Below are 15,928 nucleotides of genomic sequence, written 5' to 3'. Positions count from 1 at the left end.
CAAAAAATGGCAAAAGGTAATATCCAGTGCGGAAAAGGTCTGTATTGCCAAATCAATAATTTCACCTCTTAATTGGTCCCTAGGGCTATGAGTTGTGACAGGAAAGGCGGAGAGTAACACGACATCATGTCATCTTTCAATTTACTGTTAGGTTAAAATGTGCTAAAGGAAATGCGCTGAAACGGACAGACCGTGAGAGTTAAAAAAGGAAGAAACTTAAAAAAAAAGAATTATCTTGTATTGGAATGAACTTTCATAATCCTTAGTATGGGTGTACAACCAAAATCGACAAACCGCACCAACCCGATAATTCGAGGCAAACCGAGAAGAAAAAAATTCGACTATGGTTTGGTTTGATTTGGTTTGGTGTTGGAAAAAAAAACCGACCATAATTGGTTTGGTTTGGTTTTAACTAAAGAAAGTCAAACCGAAACTAAACCAATCCGATATTACATATATAGAAATTATATATATATATTTAATATATAAATATACTTATTGTGATGTAATTTATAAATATTTTTAAAAAAAAATCATAATTTTATCTTTTAAGGTATTATTTCAAGGTTGAACTTAGAACTTTTGAATGTTCCAATAAGTTTTATAGTCATTAATATTAGTAAATTAAATAAGAGAATTTTTCATAAAGCACCATCTTTTAGGCCTAAATAGCCATTTATAGATACAATTTGCTATATTACGTGTTATAGATATCATTTATGTTTTTATACAATGTATTTCATGTATTTAAGATGTTGTATTCAATAATACAACAAAAAAATAGGCGTAACAACAGGAATGCCAGCTAATGTAGATATGTATTTACCTGTATTTAAGTGTATTTAACCTTAAATGTAGTAACGTAGCTGCGCAATATCTGAAAGGTTAAACGGAAGGAAATCAAATCACACGATTCTCTCCTAATTTTACTCAACTCAAATAATCCATCATTAATCCGTATTCTGCACTAAGAAAGAAACCCAGAAACGTGAAAAAAAAAAAACTAAAATACAGAGCAACAGCTGATCGATTTTCTTCCATTCTCTTCTCCTCCTTTTCGATTGATACAAATTATATACAAGCGAAAGTATAACTACTCCATACATATGGCATGTTTAACAAATTTGTTGCGTCATTCTGACAAGTGGAGCGATGAGGGCAATTACATCGACTTTTCAATTGAGGGAATACTGATAACGGAGTATGCCTCCTTTAATAATCTGGTTGCTTCAATTTCTAATCAAATGGGCATCGATTTGAGCTCAAAGATGATTAAAATACAATACAAAGTAGAGGAAAATTCCACGCCAATGAAAATACACAATGATATGGGTTACAGAGTATATGTAGAATTGAAAAGGAGAACAGAGAATTTGGGATGTATCCTTTATGCATAACAGCTATCGAAAAAGATCTTATATCCGGAGGCAGTTTAAATCAAGGGGATATTGTGCTAATAGATGAAGCAGTTCAAAGGTGCGAGTCTGATACAGATGATACAATGGCTCTAGATATTTTCAATTCAGGTGAAGCGATCGGAGTGTTCGAAATCCACAAAGATTTGATAATTTCAAGAACTGATCAAAAGTAGGTTTTTGCTGGACAAGTTTATAAGAATAAGGCTACATTGAAAGAGGTGATGGAGAATTATGCTATAGCTCAAAGGTTTCAATTCCGGATTGACAGGTCTAATGCTGTAAGGTTTGTACGTATTCAAAAAAAAATTCCATTGAATTTTCAATCACTAGATGGTGCTGTAAGTATTACTTTTTGCATTTATGTGTATTTGTGTATTCTCAACATCGTGATCACATTTGAAGTAAACATGTGTGTGTTAAGGGTCCTTAAATACATGTATCGAAATGTATGTTACTAATATAAAAAGACAACAGTGGTGTTTGGAGACTTGCCATGTTGCGATATTTCAATTTTCAGAAAAGTTCCATTATTTTTCTCTAAGCTGAACTGCTGGAGGAACAAATACTAAGAGCAAGAAAGCTTTTTGGGTTACTGAAGGCGGTAGTAACATAGACTTCCCAGTGCTAAAGTAAATAAATTCTGTACATCTTATGAAGAAATGGCTTCTCATTCTCTTTAGGTTCTATTCAATGTGTCTTTTCTGTTAAGGCCATGTGATTGCTATATGAATTTTCACAAAAATTTTCATACTCGTTTTACTGATACATATGATATTTTATGTTACTGATATAAAAACATAACAGTGACTCTAATATAATGTAGAATGGTTAATTGTTTGCAGCTATGCATTGTTATGTATTTCAGAAGATTGTCAATGAAGGTTTAAGGCTTCAAGCATTAACAAATCAGAACTATTCAAGGTGAGGGAATTTAATGATAACCATACATGTCCGCTGAAGGACAAGGTGTATGAGCAGCGGCAGGCTAGTAGCAGCCTTATCGGTGGTATGATAAAACCTAAGCTTACAAACCATAAGAGGAAATACACGCCAAGGAATATTATTGATGATATAAAATCAGATTTAGGTGTGGATGTTCGCTATATGTTGGCGTGGAGGGCTAAAGAAAAGGCAATAATTTCCTCGAAGAAGTTAGAAAGATGTTTGGATGTTGGAATTGTAGTAACCGCAAAGAAGCTACACATACATACACGACTCTTGGGAAAAAATACCAGGAGATGCTGACTTTGAATGAGGGATTGTCTACACGTATGACTGTAAGTTATATTTTAATGTAATTGCTTGATATATCTTAATTGTTTTCTGAATTAACGAAATGAATACAACTGAATAAAATTAGTTTTAATTATTAATACAGTCTGGCATGTTTTTAATACATATGAATACGTATATTCTAAAAATCATGAAAGACAGATTTTTCCATACATCTGTGTTAATTTAACTAAAAACTGGATGGCTACACTTTTGGAATACATCAGAATACAAGGAACAAAGTTGTATGTCAAAGAAACTTTAATGCTTAATGTGAATATATATGATTCTAGTGGATCTGTTTGCATAATCTTGCATAAAGCAGGAACATGAGAGTTTCTATAGTTTCATTACATTATATGTAATGTTTGCATCATGGATACAATATATGATGTATTCGTATATATGCAAATATTTCAGTTGTGTGTAACTTATTAATTCAGCAATATACATTTGTTAATGCTCAAAAACTTATATTTCTATTTTAAAATATAGGTGGTACCATCAACTGAATACTTACATACGGTTAACGATGGTAGGAGGAACTACACGGTATGCTTGTTAGAGAGAAAATGTGTTTGTGGGAGGTTCCAAGTTGATGAATTGCTATGCCCACATGCTTGGGCTGTATTGGAGAGCAAGTTTCTAATGCCAGAAGAATATTGCTCTAACTATTACAAACCAAATACAATTGTAATGACATACGGTGTGCCAGTGATCCCGCTACCAGACAGAAATGACTGGAATATACCACAACATGTTGCAGATGAGGTTGTACTACCTCCCAAATGGAAAAGACCTCCTGGAAGGCCAAAAAAGAAGCGAGATAAAACTTTAAGTGAATTGCTACAGCCAAAAAATCAACATTCATGTAGCATATGTGGTCAGGGAGGACATAACAAGCGAACTTGTAGAAATGCTCCCCGTAATAAATAGTTTACAATTTGACATGTATTGGTGCTTGAACGATTTGTCAATGACATTGTCAAGTATTATATTCTGAAATGGTTTGCGTGAATTTTTTTCTGAAACATATCGTTGAAGTATTTTTATACAGTAAATGTTTTATGAAATATATAGTTGAGTATAACTGAGTATAGATGATTAATTAGCGTAAATATGACTGCATAAATATTATAATAATTGACTACGTACAACCTGTGGAATACAAATGAAATGACGTTATATAATATGTATTTTCTGAACTTGAAAGGTATATGTGAATATATGCTGCTGAATACAACTGAATACCTCTTAATTTGACAGCTAAATACAGTTGAATATACCTTAATACACTGATTAATACAACTAAATACAACTGAAATTAACAGCTAAATATAGTCGAATACAACTGAATACAACATAATAATATACTTAAATACAACTGAAAACAGAAAGAATGAATACATCTGAATTAATTCTGCTTACAACTGAGTATATCTGCGTTTAACAACTAAATACAGTTGAATACATCTGAACCCAGAAAGAGATACAATTGAGTTCTTTTATAAACAACTTTCTTTGACAGTAACATGTTTATTGCATACAACATGTGCAAGCAAAGTTAGTTTGCATTAATACATACTTGACTCCTGTAAGATAAATATCTATCAACAGATCAAATGCGTCTATACCCCATTGATATTCAGAATAGCACCCACTCTCTACTAAGTCAAAATGTAGCCTTGGTATAGTTGCACTATTCTTCTCAGATGAAAAAAATAAAGGTGTGTATGAAATACAACAAAGATATCTTCAAGGCATCACCATCATTGTAGGGACCCCATTTCTTGCCATCGAAGCATTGTATCAAATGTTTCTTCTTTACAATATTAGCACCCCCAAAGTAAGTCTCAATAAGCCGGTTAGGAGTAGTTGCACTAAACTCAAAATCTTCATCTTTACCTACACATTTGAGGCCAGTCACAAGCCGCAAACTCCCTTAATGTGAAATGTAATTCAGTACTATTGACGTGTACTGCAAATACATTGTTAGGAGTGCCGTCTAACTGGAGAGCCATGAAGCATCTGAAGAGTTGATGTTGAACATCACAACGCTTCATTTGAAGAATGATCCAAAGCATGTATTGTCGAATTGTTGGTACTGAACGAGAGTAAGCTTATCTTTTAGCTGGGAGACTATATCAGTGTTAGTGTAAGCACTAATATGGGGTGCTAATTTTGGCTGGTGTTTCACAAAAAAATTAATTCCCTACAATTAACAATAAAAGATACATGTTAATACAGTTGAATAAATTGCAAACACTTAAAGAATACTAAATATAGTGACAAGGCTAAATATGAATACATATGAATACAAGTAAAACTTAAATTAAAATTGAACAGTTAGAAACTACCAAAATACACATGAATACATATAGATACCATATAAAAAACAGAATACAGTATACCAAAAAGTACAAAAATACAACCCGATACATATGAATACAACATCATACATGTGAAAAGGATTGAATACAATATACCAAATCTTGACATGCTTGATTTTAATAAAAATGCAAAGCAAGTGATCAAGAAATTCCTAATAGCGAGTTGTTCTGCAATTTTTCTATCATAGAGCAGCTAACTAAAGATTCCTTAAAACCAATCCTTCTCAATTGCACAGGTAATTCTCTTGGAAAGCTATTACATAATAAGTAAAGAATACTTTGTATAAGGCAAGAAGTTAAGAGTACAAAGTTAGCAACAATCGTCCACTCACAAAGTGAGGTTTCTTTCCCAGTAAATGCAGATGTCTACAATATGTTTCAGGAGCTAATACAACTATCGTTATTAATTGCTTAGCAGACGAAAAATTTATGAGTTTAATCTAGGTAGAATATCCAAAAGAAACCTTCATGGTCCATATAGCTTTAAAATTCTGAAAGCAACCAGCTGATTATCAAAAATATTGACCAGGACACGATGCTATACACATATAGGGTGCCAAACTAATTACTCTATCAAATCTCATTCTGGTTTGGCAAGACTAGGCCTTTCTGATGGACAAAGTCATGTCTCAACAACGGCATGTTCAATAGCTCCACTGGACTAAATATCTCTACATGTGTTCATAGTATTTGACGAGTTAAGATGGCACATAAAATAGAATACACATGAATACATATAGATACTATAGAAGAAACAGAATACAGTATACCAAAAAGTAAAAAAATACAACAAGATACATATGAATACAACATCATACATGTAAAAAGAATTGAATACAGTATACCAAAATATACAAAAATACAGTCAGATACATATGAATACAACATCATACATGTATAAGATTTAATACATTATACATAAAGTACAAAAATACAACTACTTACATATGAATACAACATCATATGATTGAATACTTATGAACACAAATAAGTTTATTTGAATGCATATTGATACAAATAGCAACTACCTTTTGGATTTGTGAATCTTTCATAGGTTTTTTCCTCTTTGAGCCAACTGGATTTTTGGTTTCTTTTGAAGATTTATCAACTTCGACTTCTTTCAACTTGCCATTGTGTAATTTAGTTCTTCTCTCATCAACTGCGGATGCTGATAAACCTGCAAAATCTGACTCCGCTTGAGTTATTTGCAACGAGAAAGAGGGCCCATCAAAATTGAGAATTTTGGTGGGTATACCTCTGGGTACTCTGTTGAGTGGCGTTGAATCCGTCATTGGAGAGAAAACTCAAAGATTCCTGATGATTAACAATACAAATGGTTAGTGTTTCAGAAATTTGTGTAAAATCGATATAGAAATTAGAGAAACAAAATAATGACAAAGCAATTTTGAAGAAGATACATTACCATGAGTGTAAAAATCGGAAATAGAAGAGTGAATCCCTGATGATTTTGAACTTTGTTTTGATAATGGCGGAGAAATAGAGATTTAGGGTGATTTTGAACTTTGTTTTGATAATGACGGAGAAACGTGTGTTTGTGGAGAAGATGGTAAAGCGTATGGAAGAAGAGAGAGAAGCTGGTCAGCGGAGATATACGGTAATTAGGTGAGAGAAAAATACAAAAAGGGGAGAGAAAAAATATTTTGTAGCATATATGATGCCTTAATTGTAGGATGGTGCTATATTTAGATTTTTTGCTATAAACTATAAAAAGGTATTTATAGGATGTAATATTTTAAAATGGTATTTATTTAATATAAATAGGGTACTAAAGTATTCTATAGGTTGTAAAATTTCCATTAAATAATGCTAACAAAAGCCCAAACCAAAATTAAATCAATACTAATGCTAACAAAAGACATTCAATTCAATATTACGAAATGGAATGTATTGAATATCTATTTTTGTTTTACAATAATTTAGATAAAAATGCATAACCTATTTTTATTTTATTTTTTAGCGTTTAGTCATGTAATTAATACTATCTTATTAGTCTACTTATTTTAGCATGACTTAGTACTTTAGTTTATGTTTATTTTTATTATGGCTTTTTAATTAGCAAAATTTATATTACATAATTTGTTGTCTTTATTGTTGAATATTTTAGGATAATGCCATGGACACATCTCACATTTTATATTATTTTCTTGAAAAATACTTTATAAAGTTATATCTTACTATGATTAAAGAAATATTTTGAGCACAAATTATATGTTTTTTTCTACGTAGATTTTACCGGAAAAAAATCCGAGAAAACCCGAGTTTTATTGTTTTGGTTTGGTCTTTAGATTTAATAACCCGACATAATTGGTTTGGTTTGGTAATTGTAAAATCTGAACCAACCCGATCTATGTACGCCCCTAATCCTTAGACCTTAGTACATCTTCTTACATAGAGAGTGAAGTCAAATGTAAAACTGTATTCTCTTTCTTTTGCAAAATCAAACACCAAAAGAAGATCAAAGCAAGCAAGGTTGATCTAACGGTTTATGCCCTAATAACTTTAAATTAGTCTCTTTCTGTTGCCAAATCAAACAATAAACGAATATCAAAGTCAGCAAGATTGATAGATAAACTGCTTTTGCCTTTGACAGCTTTTACAAGTTTACCTCATCAGATTTCTACACATGTGGTTCTGCAGCTTAGTGCCGAGGGTCTATCGGAAACAGCCTCTCTGCTCCATCGGGGTAGGGGTAAGGTCTGCGTACACATTACCCTGCTCATACCCCTCGCCGTAGGGGTAAGGTCTGTGTATACATTACCCTACCCGGACCCCTCACCTGTGTAATTTTATTGGGTTGTTATTGTTGGTTCTGCAGCCTAGTGTGTCGAAGTTTTTTTGGTTTTTTAGTCAATGGTATCCTAATTAGTTTATGGGCATGTAGTCAGCTGAGCAACATGTCCAGACTTTGCAACTCAACATCTTTCGAAGGCAGACCCAATACATGCGAATGATTTCTCCATCCTCTTAAGAGGTCCCCCAACCCCAATATTTGAAAGAAAGATCATTCTGCATATATTTCAATAAGAGAATGTGCCTTTGGCCTAAAGCAACTGCAAAAGCTGGCTAGAATTATTGAAGATCATAGAAGGAGACCAAATCTCCCACTTCACAGTTACCACCGATGGACAAGACAACAACAACAACCCAGTGTAATCCCACTAGTGGGGTCTGGGGAGGGTAGTGTGTACGCAGACCTTACCCCTACCCCGAAGGAGTAGAGAGGCTATTTCCGAAAGACCCTCGGCCACCGATGGACAAGACAGACTTACTCATACACACGCACTTGATGAGGAATAGCAAAAATAATCTGCACCTATGGAATAATTTCAGGAAATTTTGAGCAAGTTTTAGCTGATATCTCATATTCACCTCGGTGGACTGTTATTCATGTTTTGAAAGAATAGCAGTAAACAAGAAAATAAAATCAAGAATTGCCGAAATCTTAACTAGCAAATTTGTCAAGAGAAGTTAAAGTTTTATTCATGCCCCAGAAAAGATGATCTCCAATTTTCTTCTTTTTTGGCTTTAAATAATGGACAAATCTGATGTTTCCAGTTCAAAAGCTTAATGAATAGTGAATCTGCCCCTTCACCCTTCAATACTTAACACAAGCCTTCAGAGCTGGGAGTAAAGGGGTTAGGACACTAAATAAATTAAGCAAACTGTAGCAAATCATATAATGCTGGAAAGCAGCTAGCTATATATCAAAGAAGTTCCATAATGGCCTAGTTCTTTGCAGCATTATAAAGCATAGTAAAACTGTCACTATTTCTCAAAATACAGAATACAATCTCATTCCCGCAAAGGAAAATTTAATCTTTTGCAACTTGCAACTGTAATAGCATTGAGTTCATCCTTGTCTCTTTCTGAGTTCCGGATCCCTAGAGCAAAAAGTTCCAACAGGCTATTTAATGATTTCATTCACTAAAAGAGTTCAACAGAAAGTTAATTAGCATGAAGCATTATTTCACCTCTGTATCTGATCAAGAATTAGAAGCCTTGGCCCAGGAGGGATCCTCACATCTCTAAGAGCACTGCAAACAGGAGAATGAAATGAGGTTTAATCATGAGAAATGCATAGGATAATATAGTTGCATGATGCAATCTGTCTTACCTATCAGTGAGCAACGGCAAAGTGTTGTCTGTCAACAGCCCTTTCTTGAAATTCTTTTCATAATTTTGCAGGCCAAGGCTTGACAACATTGATCTGGTTCTGATATAATGTGTATCTTCAGCAGGTGGCTGCGAAAACTTCCGTCCAAGCTGCACAAACCAATTAGAGAAGATTTTAAGGATGAAGAGATATCGACATTATCACTCTATCCCAGACCAACAAACTAGGTGCCAACAGGGAATGACAACTGCTACTTCTCACACCCCAACAGCCCTAAAGGTCTCTTCATACAAGAATTCTAAATTTATCTTCTTAGCAGATGGACCTCAAAGCCAAAATAAAGTGATACAAGAGATACATGTCTGACTGGCCGTAAGAAGCTCTTTTAATGACATAAGTAGAGGATTTATAATGCAGCTTGATTGAGATTAACTCATTGTTTTAATAATCTTAGAAATCGCCCAGGCCAGTGGCACACGATTTGAAACTCCATGGATAATGAGCCTGCCCTTCAACCCTTATCCATTTAAATACCAGGCTTTTGTATGCGGCACAAACCCTTGATGTACGCCTAACCCAGACATCATGTGTTGCGCTCTTATCATTAGACCAAAGCCTTGGGGACAAGATTAACTTGAACTTTTATTTTGAGTACTCCAAAAAATTTCTAGTGAAGTATCACCTGCCAATTATAAACTTAACCATAATACTGACCTTCTAACTTTAAAAGAGAGGAGAGGGAGAGAAAAAGAACATACAGAAAACTTAAAAGATCAGGATATTGGTGAACTGGATATTTTAATTTTCAAACAGGGAGGAAATTCACATCTTACTGCTCATTTTAGAAGTCCAAGTCAGTGTGTCCATTAAATACACTGAAATCTCATATTTAAGTTCCCAGTTCCAAGTACAACTGTTAACTGAGAACGGACCTAGAAACAAAAACAAATTAGGATGACAATGAACATGAATTGTATCAAGTCACAGCTACTGTACTTCATTGGTGGGATTGGCGTAATTATTCAGAACGAAACCAAACTCAAAACTTGTGGAAGAAAAACAACAAATCAAACTGACTTAGGGATTGGCATACTATCAGACGTACAAGTCTAATGACACGAGAATACAGAGTACTGGATTGAACCAAACTCCAGTCATAAAGTAAAAGGTAAAAGAAAAAATCAGATCAGCTTTGCCATACGCGAGGGGAATGCTTTTATAATGTAGCATGCCAATACTATTATTACGTTTTATTTATAAATAAGCACGCTGATATTGTCACATTAATATAAAAACTATTATCTTTTCTCCACAGATATATGAAGAAGTTGGCTCTCTCTCGCGCGCGCGAAGGAGGGTGAAAGGGGGGTTGCTCAGAGACATGAGTGCATCATTGTATGCCATTTGTTACATCAGTATTACCTCAAACAGTCCACCTTGAACAAGGGCAAAGAAAATGCCAGATGTCAAAGCATTGGGTACTGGATTTGGGCCACCCATGCCACTAACTAATGAAAACAGTGCTCCAGAACCAAAGGCAGCTGCCATACTGCAAAAAAAATGATTTATCAATCTCAAACAACTACCATAAACAAAAAGATGCATAGTCAAAGAATTTGTCAATGAGAAAAAGGAAAAATGAAAGGTCAGGATAAAAATCGATAACAGAAACCAGATTGGGGTTGTCTGTGTTCAATGAGGTCACAAACCAGGACATCCACACTGCTAAATGTTTTTAAATGAAAAAAATAGGAAGGTAAAGGTGTTAGAGAAGAGATGGCGAAAAGACTTCGTTGGTTCAAATGAAAGGTGTAATTGAAACCTAATTTGCTTTGCCTGGTCTATAACGAAAACCAAATGTGCAACCAAAATGGATGCATGAATTTTAACAGGAGAGGAGTAAGGTTACTGTAATACTGAAGTGACAGCCAACTTGGGAAGCATGTCCTCTTCCTAGGGAGGGGGAGACAGTATCCAAATTCTTAAGGGTAATTATACTACTAAAGCAGTTTGTGTGGACATGCTCCTGAAATCTAACCTATAGAGGACAGAGAAGTGTGTAAAAAAAAAATAGCAACATTAATGATTCTCCTGCAAAATCAACTTAAGATCAAAATGGTCAACTACTAGCAGCTTTACTTTTGTAAACAAGCTGATTATAAAAGCTGACCGACAAATTTTGTCTAACAGGAATCCAGTAAAAATAGGCTTACCTGGACTGGACATCCTCTTTGCCTCTAATTCTTTTCAAGACACAAGAAATTCCAGCATTAACACCTGTCATGACAGCAAAATTACGGGCCTGAACTAATGGACCTCCTGCAAGAGCCTGAAACCGAAAAATCAATTACATTCCTTAACCATCAAAAAAATTAGCAGTCAGTCTTAAATATTTCAACTTGAATTCCTCCAATGATGTTCTGGCTTAACCACATTCATTTATATTAACTCATGATAGAATAATTTAACTTCAGATAGAACTTATGGGTAAAGAACTTTATAGCGCATATATATAATAACAACAACGAAGCAAGTAAATATTAGTGATTGTGGTATAAGCACAATCAAAGCCCATATAACAACTCCTGCACTCAAGAAACAAAACCTACTACGGTTAACATATAGATACTACATCCATTTAAGTTTATGTGACACTATTCCCTTAGTAGTCTGTTTCAGAAAGTATTACACACTTCTATATTTGAAAACAGTTGACTTTACACTTCTCATTTTAGCCTTAATGAAAAGTTCATAAACTAGCTGCCAATTCAAACTATGTCACATAAATTAGAATTGATTGTAGTGTGCTTTAATTGGTAAAAGCACAATAAAATCCTATATGACCTAAACAAATACCTGGGCTTGTTGAAAAGAGGCCATAGCTTGAGGATTGAGATTGGCAGCCGGGGGAGGAGTAGGCAAAGAGGAAGAAACATCCTGTGTAAGCGTTCCCATAAAGCCACCGATAGCAGCACCCTGTAGTCCACTGGTTGCAGTCACCACAGCAGCTTCAACCGGAAGCGACTGTTTGGCTAGCCAGCCCTTGAACCCAATCTCCAATTCCTTGAACTTGTTCTGTAACTGCGTTATTGGGTTCTGGCTACTGCTATTCGGCATTTCCACTACCATCACTCCTTGCTTTCCCTCGCCCATTAGAGAATTGAAAAATGGTATCTACACAAACCTTATTTTCTCCGCTCGAAAGTTGCCGTGTGAGAAAATGGGGTTTTCTGAGACTTGGGTGGATAACGTACCAATGTGGGTTTTCTCTTTTATTCCCAATTTCGCCCTTAAACCCTTATCTTTGCTAAATCACAAAACTCGCTACTCTCTTATCTCATTTTACCCCCGGAATTTGTGAGTCCGGAACCTAAATATTGTCTTTTTTATTCAAATTACGTTAATAGGTGTTAAAAAAATATTTATATATAGCGTGCAATTACAACACGCTATACCTTAACGGCAATTTTTGTCATTAAGGTATAGCGTATTGTAATTGCACGCTATATGGCCTGACGATTTGACTGTCATATATAGCGTCTTGTTATTGTACGCTATATATAGCGTTTTTTTCATACGCTATACACCCTTTTAAATACTGCCCTTCGTCTTCTTTCCCGACCAGAACTCTTTCCCCCGTTTTTTTTAAAATCCCACTGCTTCTGGTCCCCCCACTGCCCGTTCTTAAAAAAAAATTGTAGCCCCTCCTGTCACACAAAAGGTTAAGAACGTAGGTCCCACATCGTAGTAGAGCGTTGTATTATTGTGGTTTAACTCATTCGTCTTCAAATTTTCTCACAAAACACCCACTACATCGAGGTATTTCGATTTATTTTATGTCTAAACTTGTATAATAATGTATATCACTGCCTATTGAATGTGTTTCCATATCGTTTTATGTTTTATTTGCGAAACTAGTATGTTATATTTATCCGAACTTAGATATTAGTGTTCTAAAAAAAATATAAAATTGAGATTTAATTTTTTATGTTAATATCCGAATTTAGATATTAGTGTTTCCATGTCGTTTTGTGTTTTATTTGCGAAACTAGTATGTTATATGTATTTTTGTTAATGTTATGTGATTAAAATGTATTTGTTATTTATATTTAGTTTATTTATTAGCGTATTAAAATGTAGAAACTTTTAGTGTAGTAAACTGTATAGTATTTTAGCGTAGAATCCTTGTAATTTAAGTATTTCTTATAATGGTTTATATATACTTTGTACAATTAAATAATCAAAATTATAAAACAAACACACACAAAATTATCAAAAAATGAAATTTGACACACATAAATATTCATGATAGTTTGGTGCTACTGGGTCTCAAATATCGAGCCTGGAACCCAATTGTTATACATACTTTGTACAATTAAATAATTAAAAATTTAGAACTTAAATTATAAAACAAACACACACAAAATTATCAAAAAATTGAATTTGACACACATAAATATTCATAATAGTTTGGTGCTACTAGGCCTCAAATATAGAGCCCGGAACCCAGATGTTATATATACTTTATACAATTAAATAATTAAAAATTTATAATTTAAATTATAAAACAAACACACACAAAATTATCAAAAAATTGAATTTGACACACATAAATATTCATGATAGTTTAGTGCTACTGGGCTTCAAATATCGAGTCTGGAACCCAATTATTATGTATACTTTGTACAATTAAATAATAAACATACAATTAATGTTGTTTAATTTACAGTTGACGACATGGACGCGCCTATACATCCCAGCCCTTACTCTCGTGAGCTATTAGTGCTTCAGGGCGATCATAGGTCCACCCATATATGGGAGGGAGAGTTACTTTCCCAGACTTTACGGGCTAGGAGAGTGGACGACCTGTGGGATTTTCTGAGGCACAGAGTTCTCCACGATCATGTAGTCCATCGCCTCCAGGCCACGGGATTCTATAGGATTATTGAGATCGGGCGGATACAGGTTGATTGGGCTTTGATCACGGCATTGATTGAGTGGTGGCGACCGGAGACGCACACTTTTCACCTGCCCATTGGCGAAGCTACCATCACGCTGCAGGACGTTGAGGTTTTATATGGCCTGCCCGTTGATGGCATGCCCGTTTCACTGCCTATTGCTATGAGATCTATGTCGCGTGATGCTTATTTGGACATGCTGCAGCAACTCACGGGTTTCAGGCCACAGGACGAGATTTCATCATCGGGTGCTAGTCGGTTGACTTTGACCCCTATTAGACAGCACCTGGAGCTACTCCACCCCGATATCACCGACGATACAGAGGAGGTACATATCACCTAGTATACGAGGTTGTTGTTGCTTCTTCTATTTGGAGGGGTCTTGTTCCCGAACACTTCGAGGAACCTAGTCAGCCTTAGATTTTTGCATCATCTTCAGCTGCTAGATGAGTTACTCTATTACATTGTAACACAAAGGAAAATTGAAGCTTACCACTCGTCTTGTGAATTATGTAAAGCATGTGAGGATAAGTTTAAATCAAGGAAAACTCTTTCATTCGGAACCTGTCCGGCAAAAAATCCTCCAGAATAGCCACCCGATGACTGGGGGTTATCCGGAACCTGTCCGGCAACCTCATTGTTTGGAACGTCTTCGACCTTGACGTACATATCCAACATATTTATTACAAAATATTTTCGGTATTTATCTGGAGTCCTCAGAAAATCCCTCAAAGTTTCATCATCGTAGATGTTTAACTCTGAGTAAAAAGCAGCCTCTTGCGGAGTGACGGAATACGGATATCTTCTGGTTACTTTAAGTATCACTGAACGTTTCCTCACACCCATTTTTTTGCATAACAACGATATCAATTTATCGTACTCTATTGTAAGTGGCAATTTAACATGACCCTCTAGAGATAAACTATACCTCATAGAGTTATTCTCCATCACAACATCACCCCTCAATATAATGAAACTCTTATTCTACGCTCTTCAGATATTACGAAAAAAATGCTTCAAAATTTAACAACAAGAAAAAATTGAACGGGAGTTAGATTTATATGTGAACGAATTTTTCTAAAATCCTAACTACTTTATATAGGAAATGGCTAGCCCGGGATATGGAATTTTTTTGCCGTATAGCTGTCACGACCCCAGACTGGCCCGGTCATGATAGCGCCTCTCGTGAAGACAAGGCCAGCCGACACAACACTCACCTTAACCCTTTGAGCATTAAGAGTCATTTTTAAGTCTTTAAATTAAACAATGTTTCATAATAAAATCCTGGAATAATAGTGCGGAATAAAATACCAGTCCGACATCGGGGTGTCACTAGTCATGAGCAACTATCAAGGTCTGAATACAACAAAAGTCTAAAAATGTACTAATATAGTAACAACAATGAGGGGAAGGAAGCGGTGCTGCGAACGTCATGCATCCACCTTGCTAACTCTGATGACTCTGCGATTGAGTTATCAACACCCGCTACCTGGTTCCGATATACCTGAATCTGCACACGAAGTGCAGGGAGTAATGTGAGTACTCCAACCCAGTAAGTAATAAGAGTAAATAAAGGCAGAGCAGTATGAAACAATGAATCCACATTCACGTTAGGCTTAATAAACACAACAGGCCTTCAAATCATAATATAAGTCAATCCTCTCTTTTAAAATCCAGCTTTTAGTAAAAATCATTTGAAATACTTTCCAGCAGTTTCGGTAGGAGTTCAATACCATTTAAGATAATAATAGAGAT

The 15,928-nt window shown here is 35.0% G+C and overlaps 2 protein-coding genes across 2 annotated transcripts; one reads left to right on the top strand and one right to left on the bottom strand.

Moving 5' to 3' along the window:
• Positions 1-8,723: 8,723 nt before the first annotated feature.
• LOC104224864 (chloroplastic import inner membrane translocase subunit HP30-2) lies at positions 8,724-12,531 on the bottom strand. The gene is made up of 6 exons (XM_009776582.2): positions 12,072-12,531; positions 11,429-11,544; positions 10,638-10,764; positions 9,216-9,364; positions 9,073-9,135; positions 8,724-8,982 (listed from the first exon to the last, which is right to left on the bottom strand). The coding sequence occupies exons 1-6, from the start codon at positions 12,366-12,368 to the stop codon at positions 8,952-8,954; spliced, it is 783 nt and encodes a 260-aa protein (XP_009774884.1). The 5' UTR covers positions 12,369-12,531; the 3' UTR covers positions 8,724-8,951.
• Positions 12,532-13,952: 1,421 nt separating this feature from the next.
• Positions 13,953-14,516, top strand: LOC104224870 (serine/threonine-protein phosphatase 7 long form homolog). The gene has a single exon (XM_009776590.1). The coding sequence runs from the start codon at positions 13,953-13,955 to the stop codon at positions 14,514-14,516; it is 564 nt and encodes a 187-aa protein (XP_009774892.1).
• The last annotated feature ends 1,412 nt before the right edge of the window (positions 14,517-15,928 follow it).

The sequence above is a fragment of the Nicotiana sylvestris genome, chromosome 3 (genome assembly GCF_000393655.2).
Source record: "Nicotiana sylvestris chromosome 3, ASM39365v2, whole genome shotgun sequence".
NCBI lineage: Eukaryota > Viridiplantae > Streptophyta > Magnoliopsida > Solanales > Solanaceae > Nicotiana > Nicotiana sylvestris.
Note: the sequence above shows the minus strand (reverse complement) of the source record. Positions and strands in the feature narration are given on the sequence as shown.

Coding starts and splice junctions, on each gene's coding strand:
- LOC104224864 (XM_009776582.2), bottom strand. CDS start 12,368: ATGGGCGAGGGAAAGCAAGGAGTGATGGTAGTGGAAATGCCGAATAGC. Junction 11,545..12,071: donor CCTCTTTTCAACAAGCCCAG/GTATTTGTTTAG, acceptor TTTCGGTTTCAG/GCTCTTGCAGGAGGTCCATT. Junction 9,365..10,637: donor TTCAAGGTGGACTGTTTGAG/GTAATACTGATG, acceptor TGGTTTGTGCAG/CTTGGACGGAAGTTTTCGCA.
- LOC104224870 (XM_009776590.1), top strand. CDS start 13,953: ATGGACGCGCCTATACATCCCAGCCCTTACTCTCGTGAGCTATTAGTG.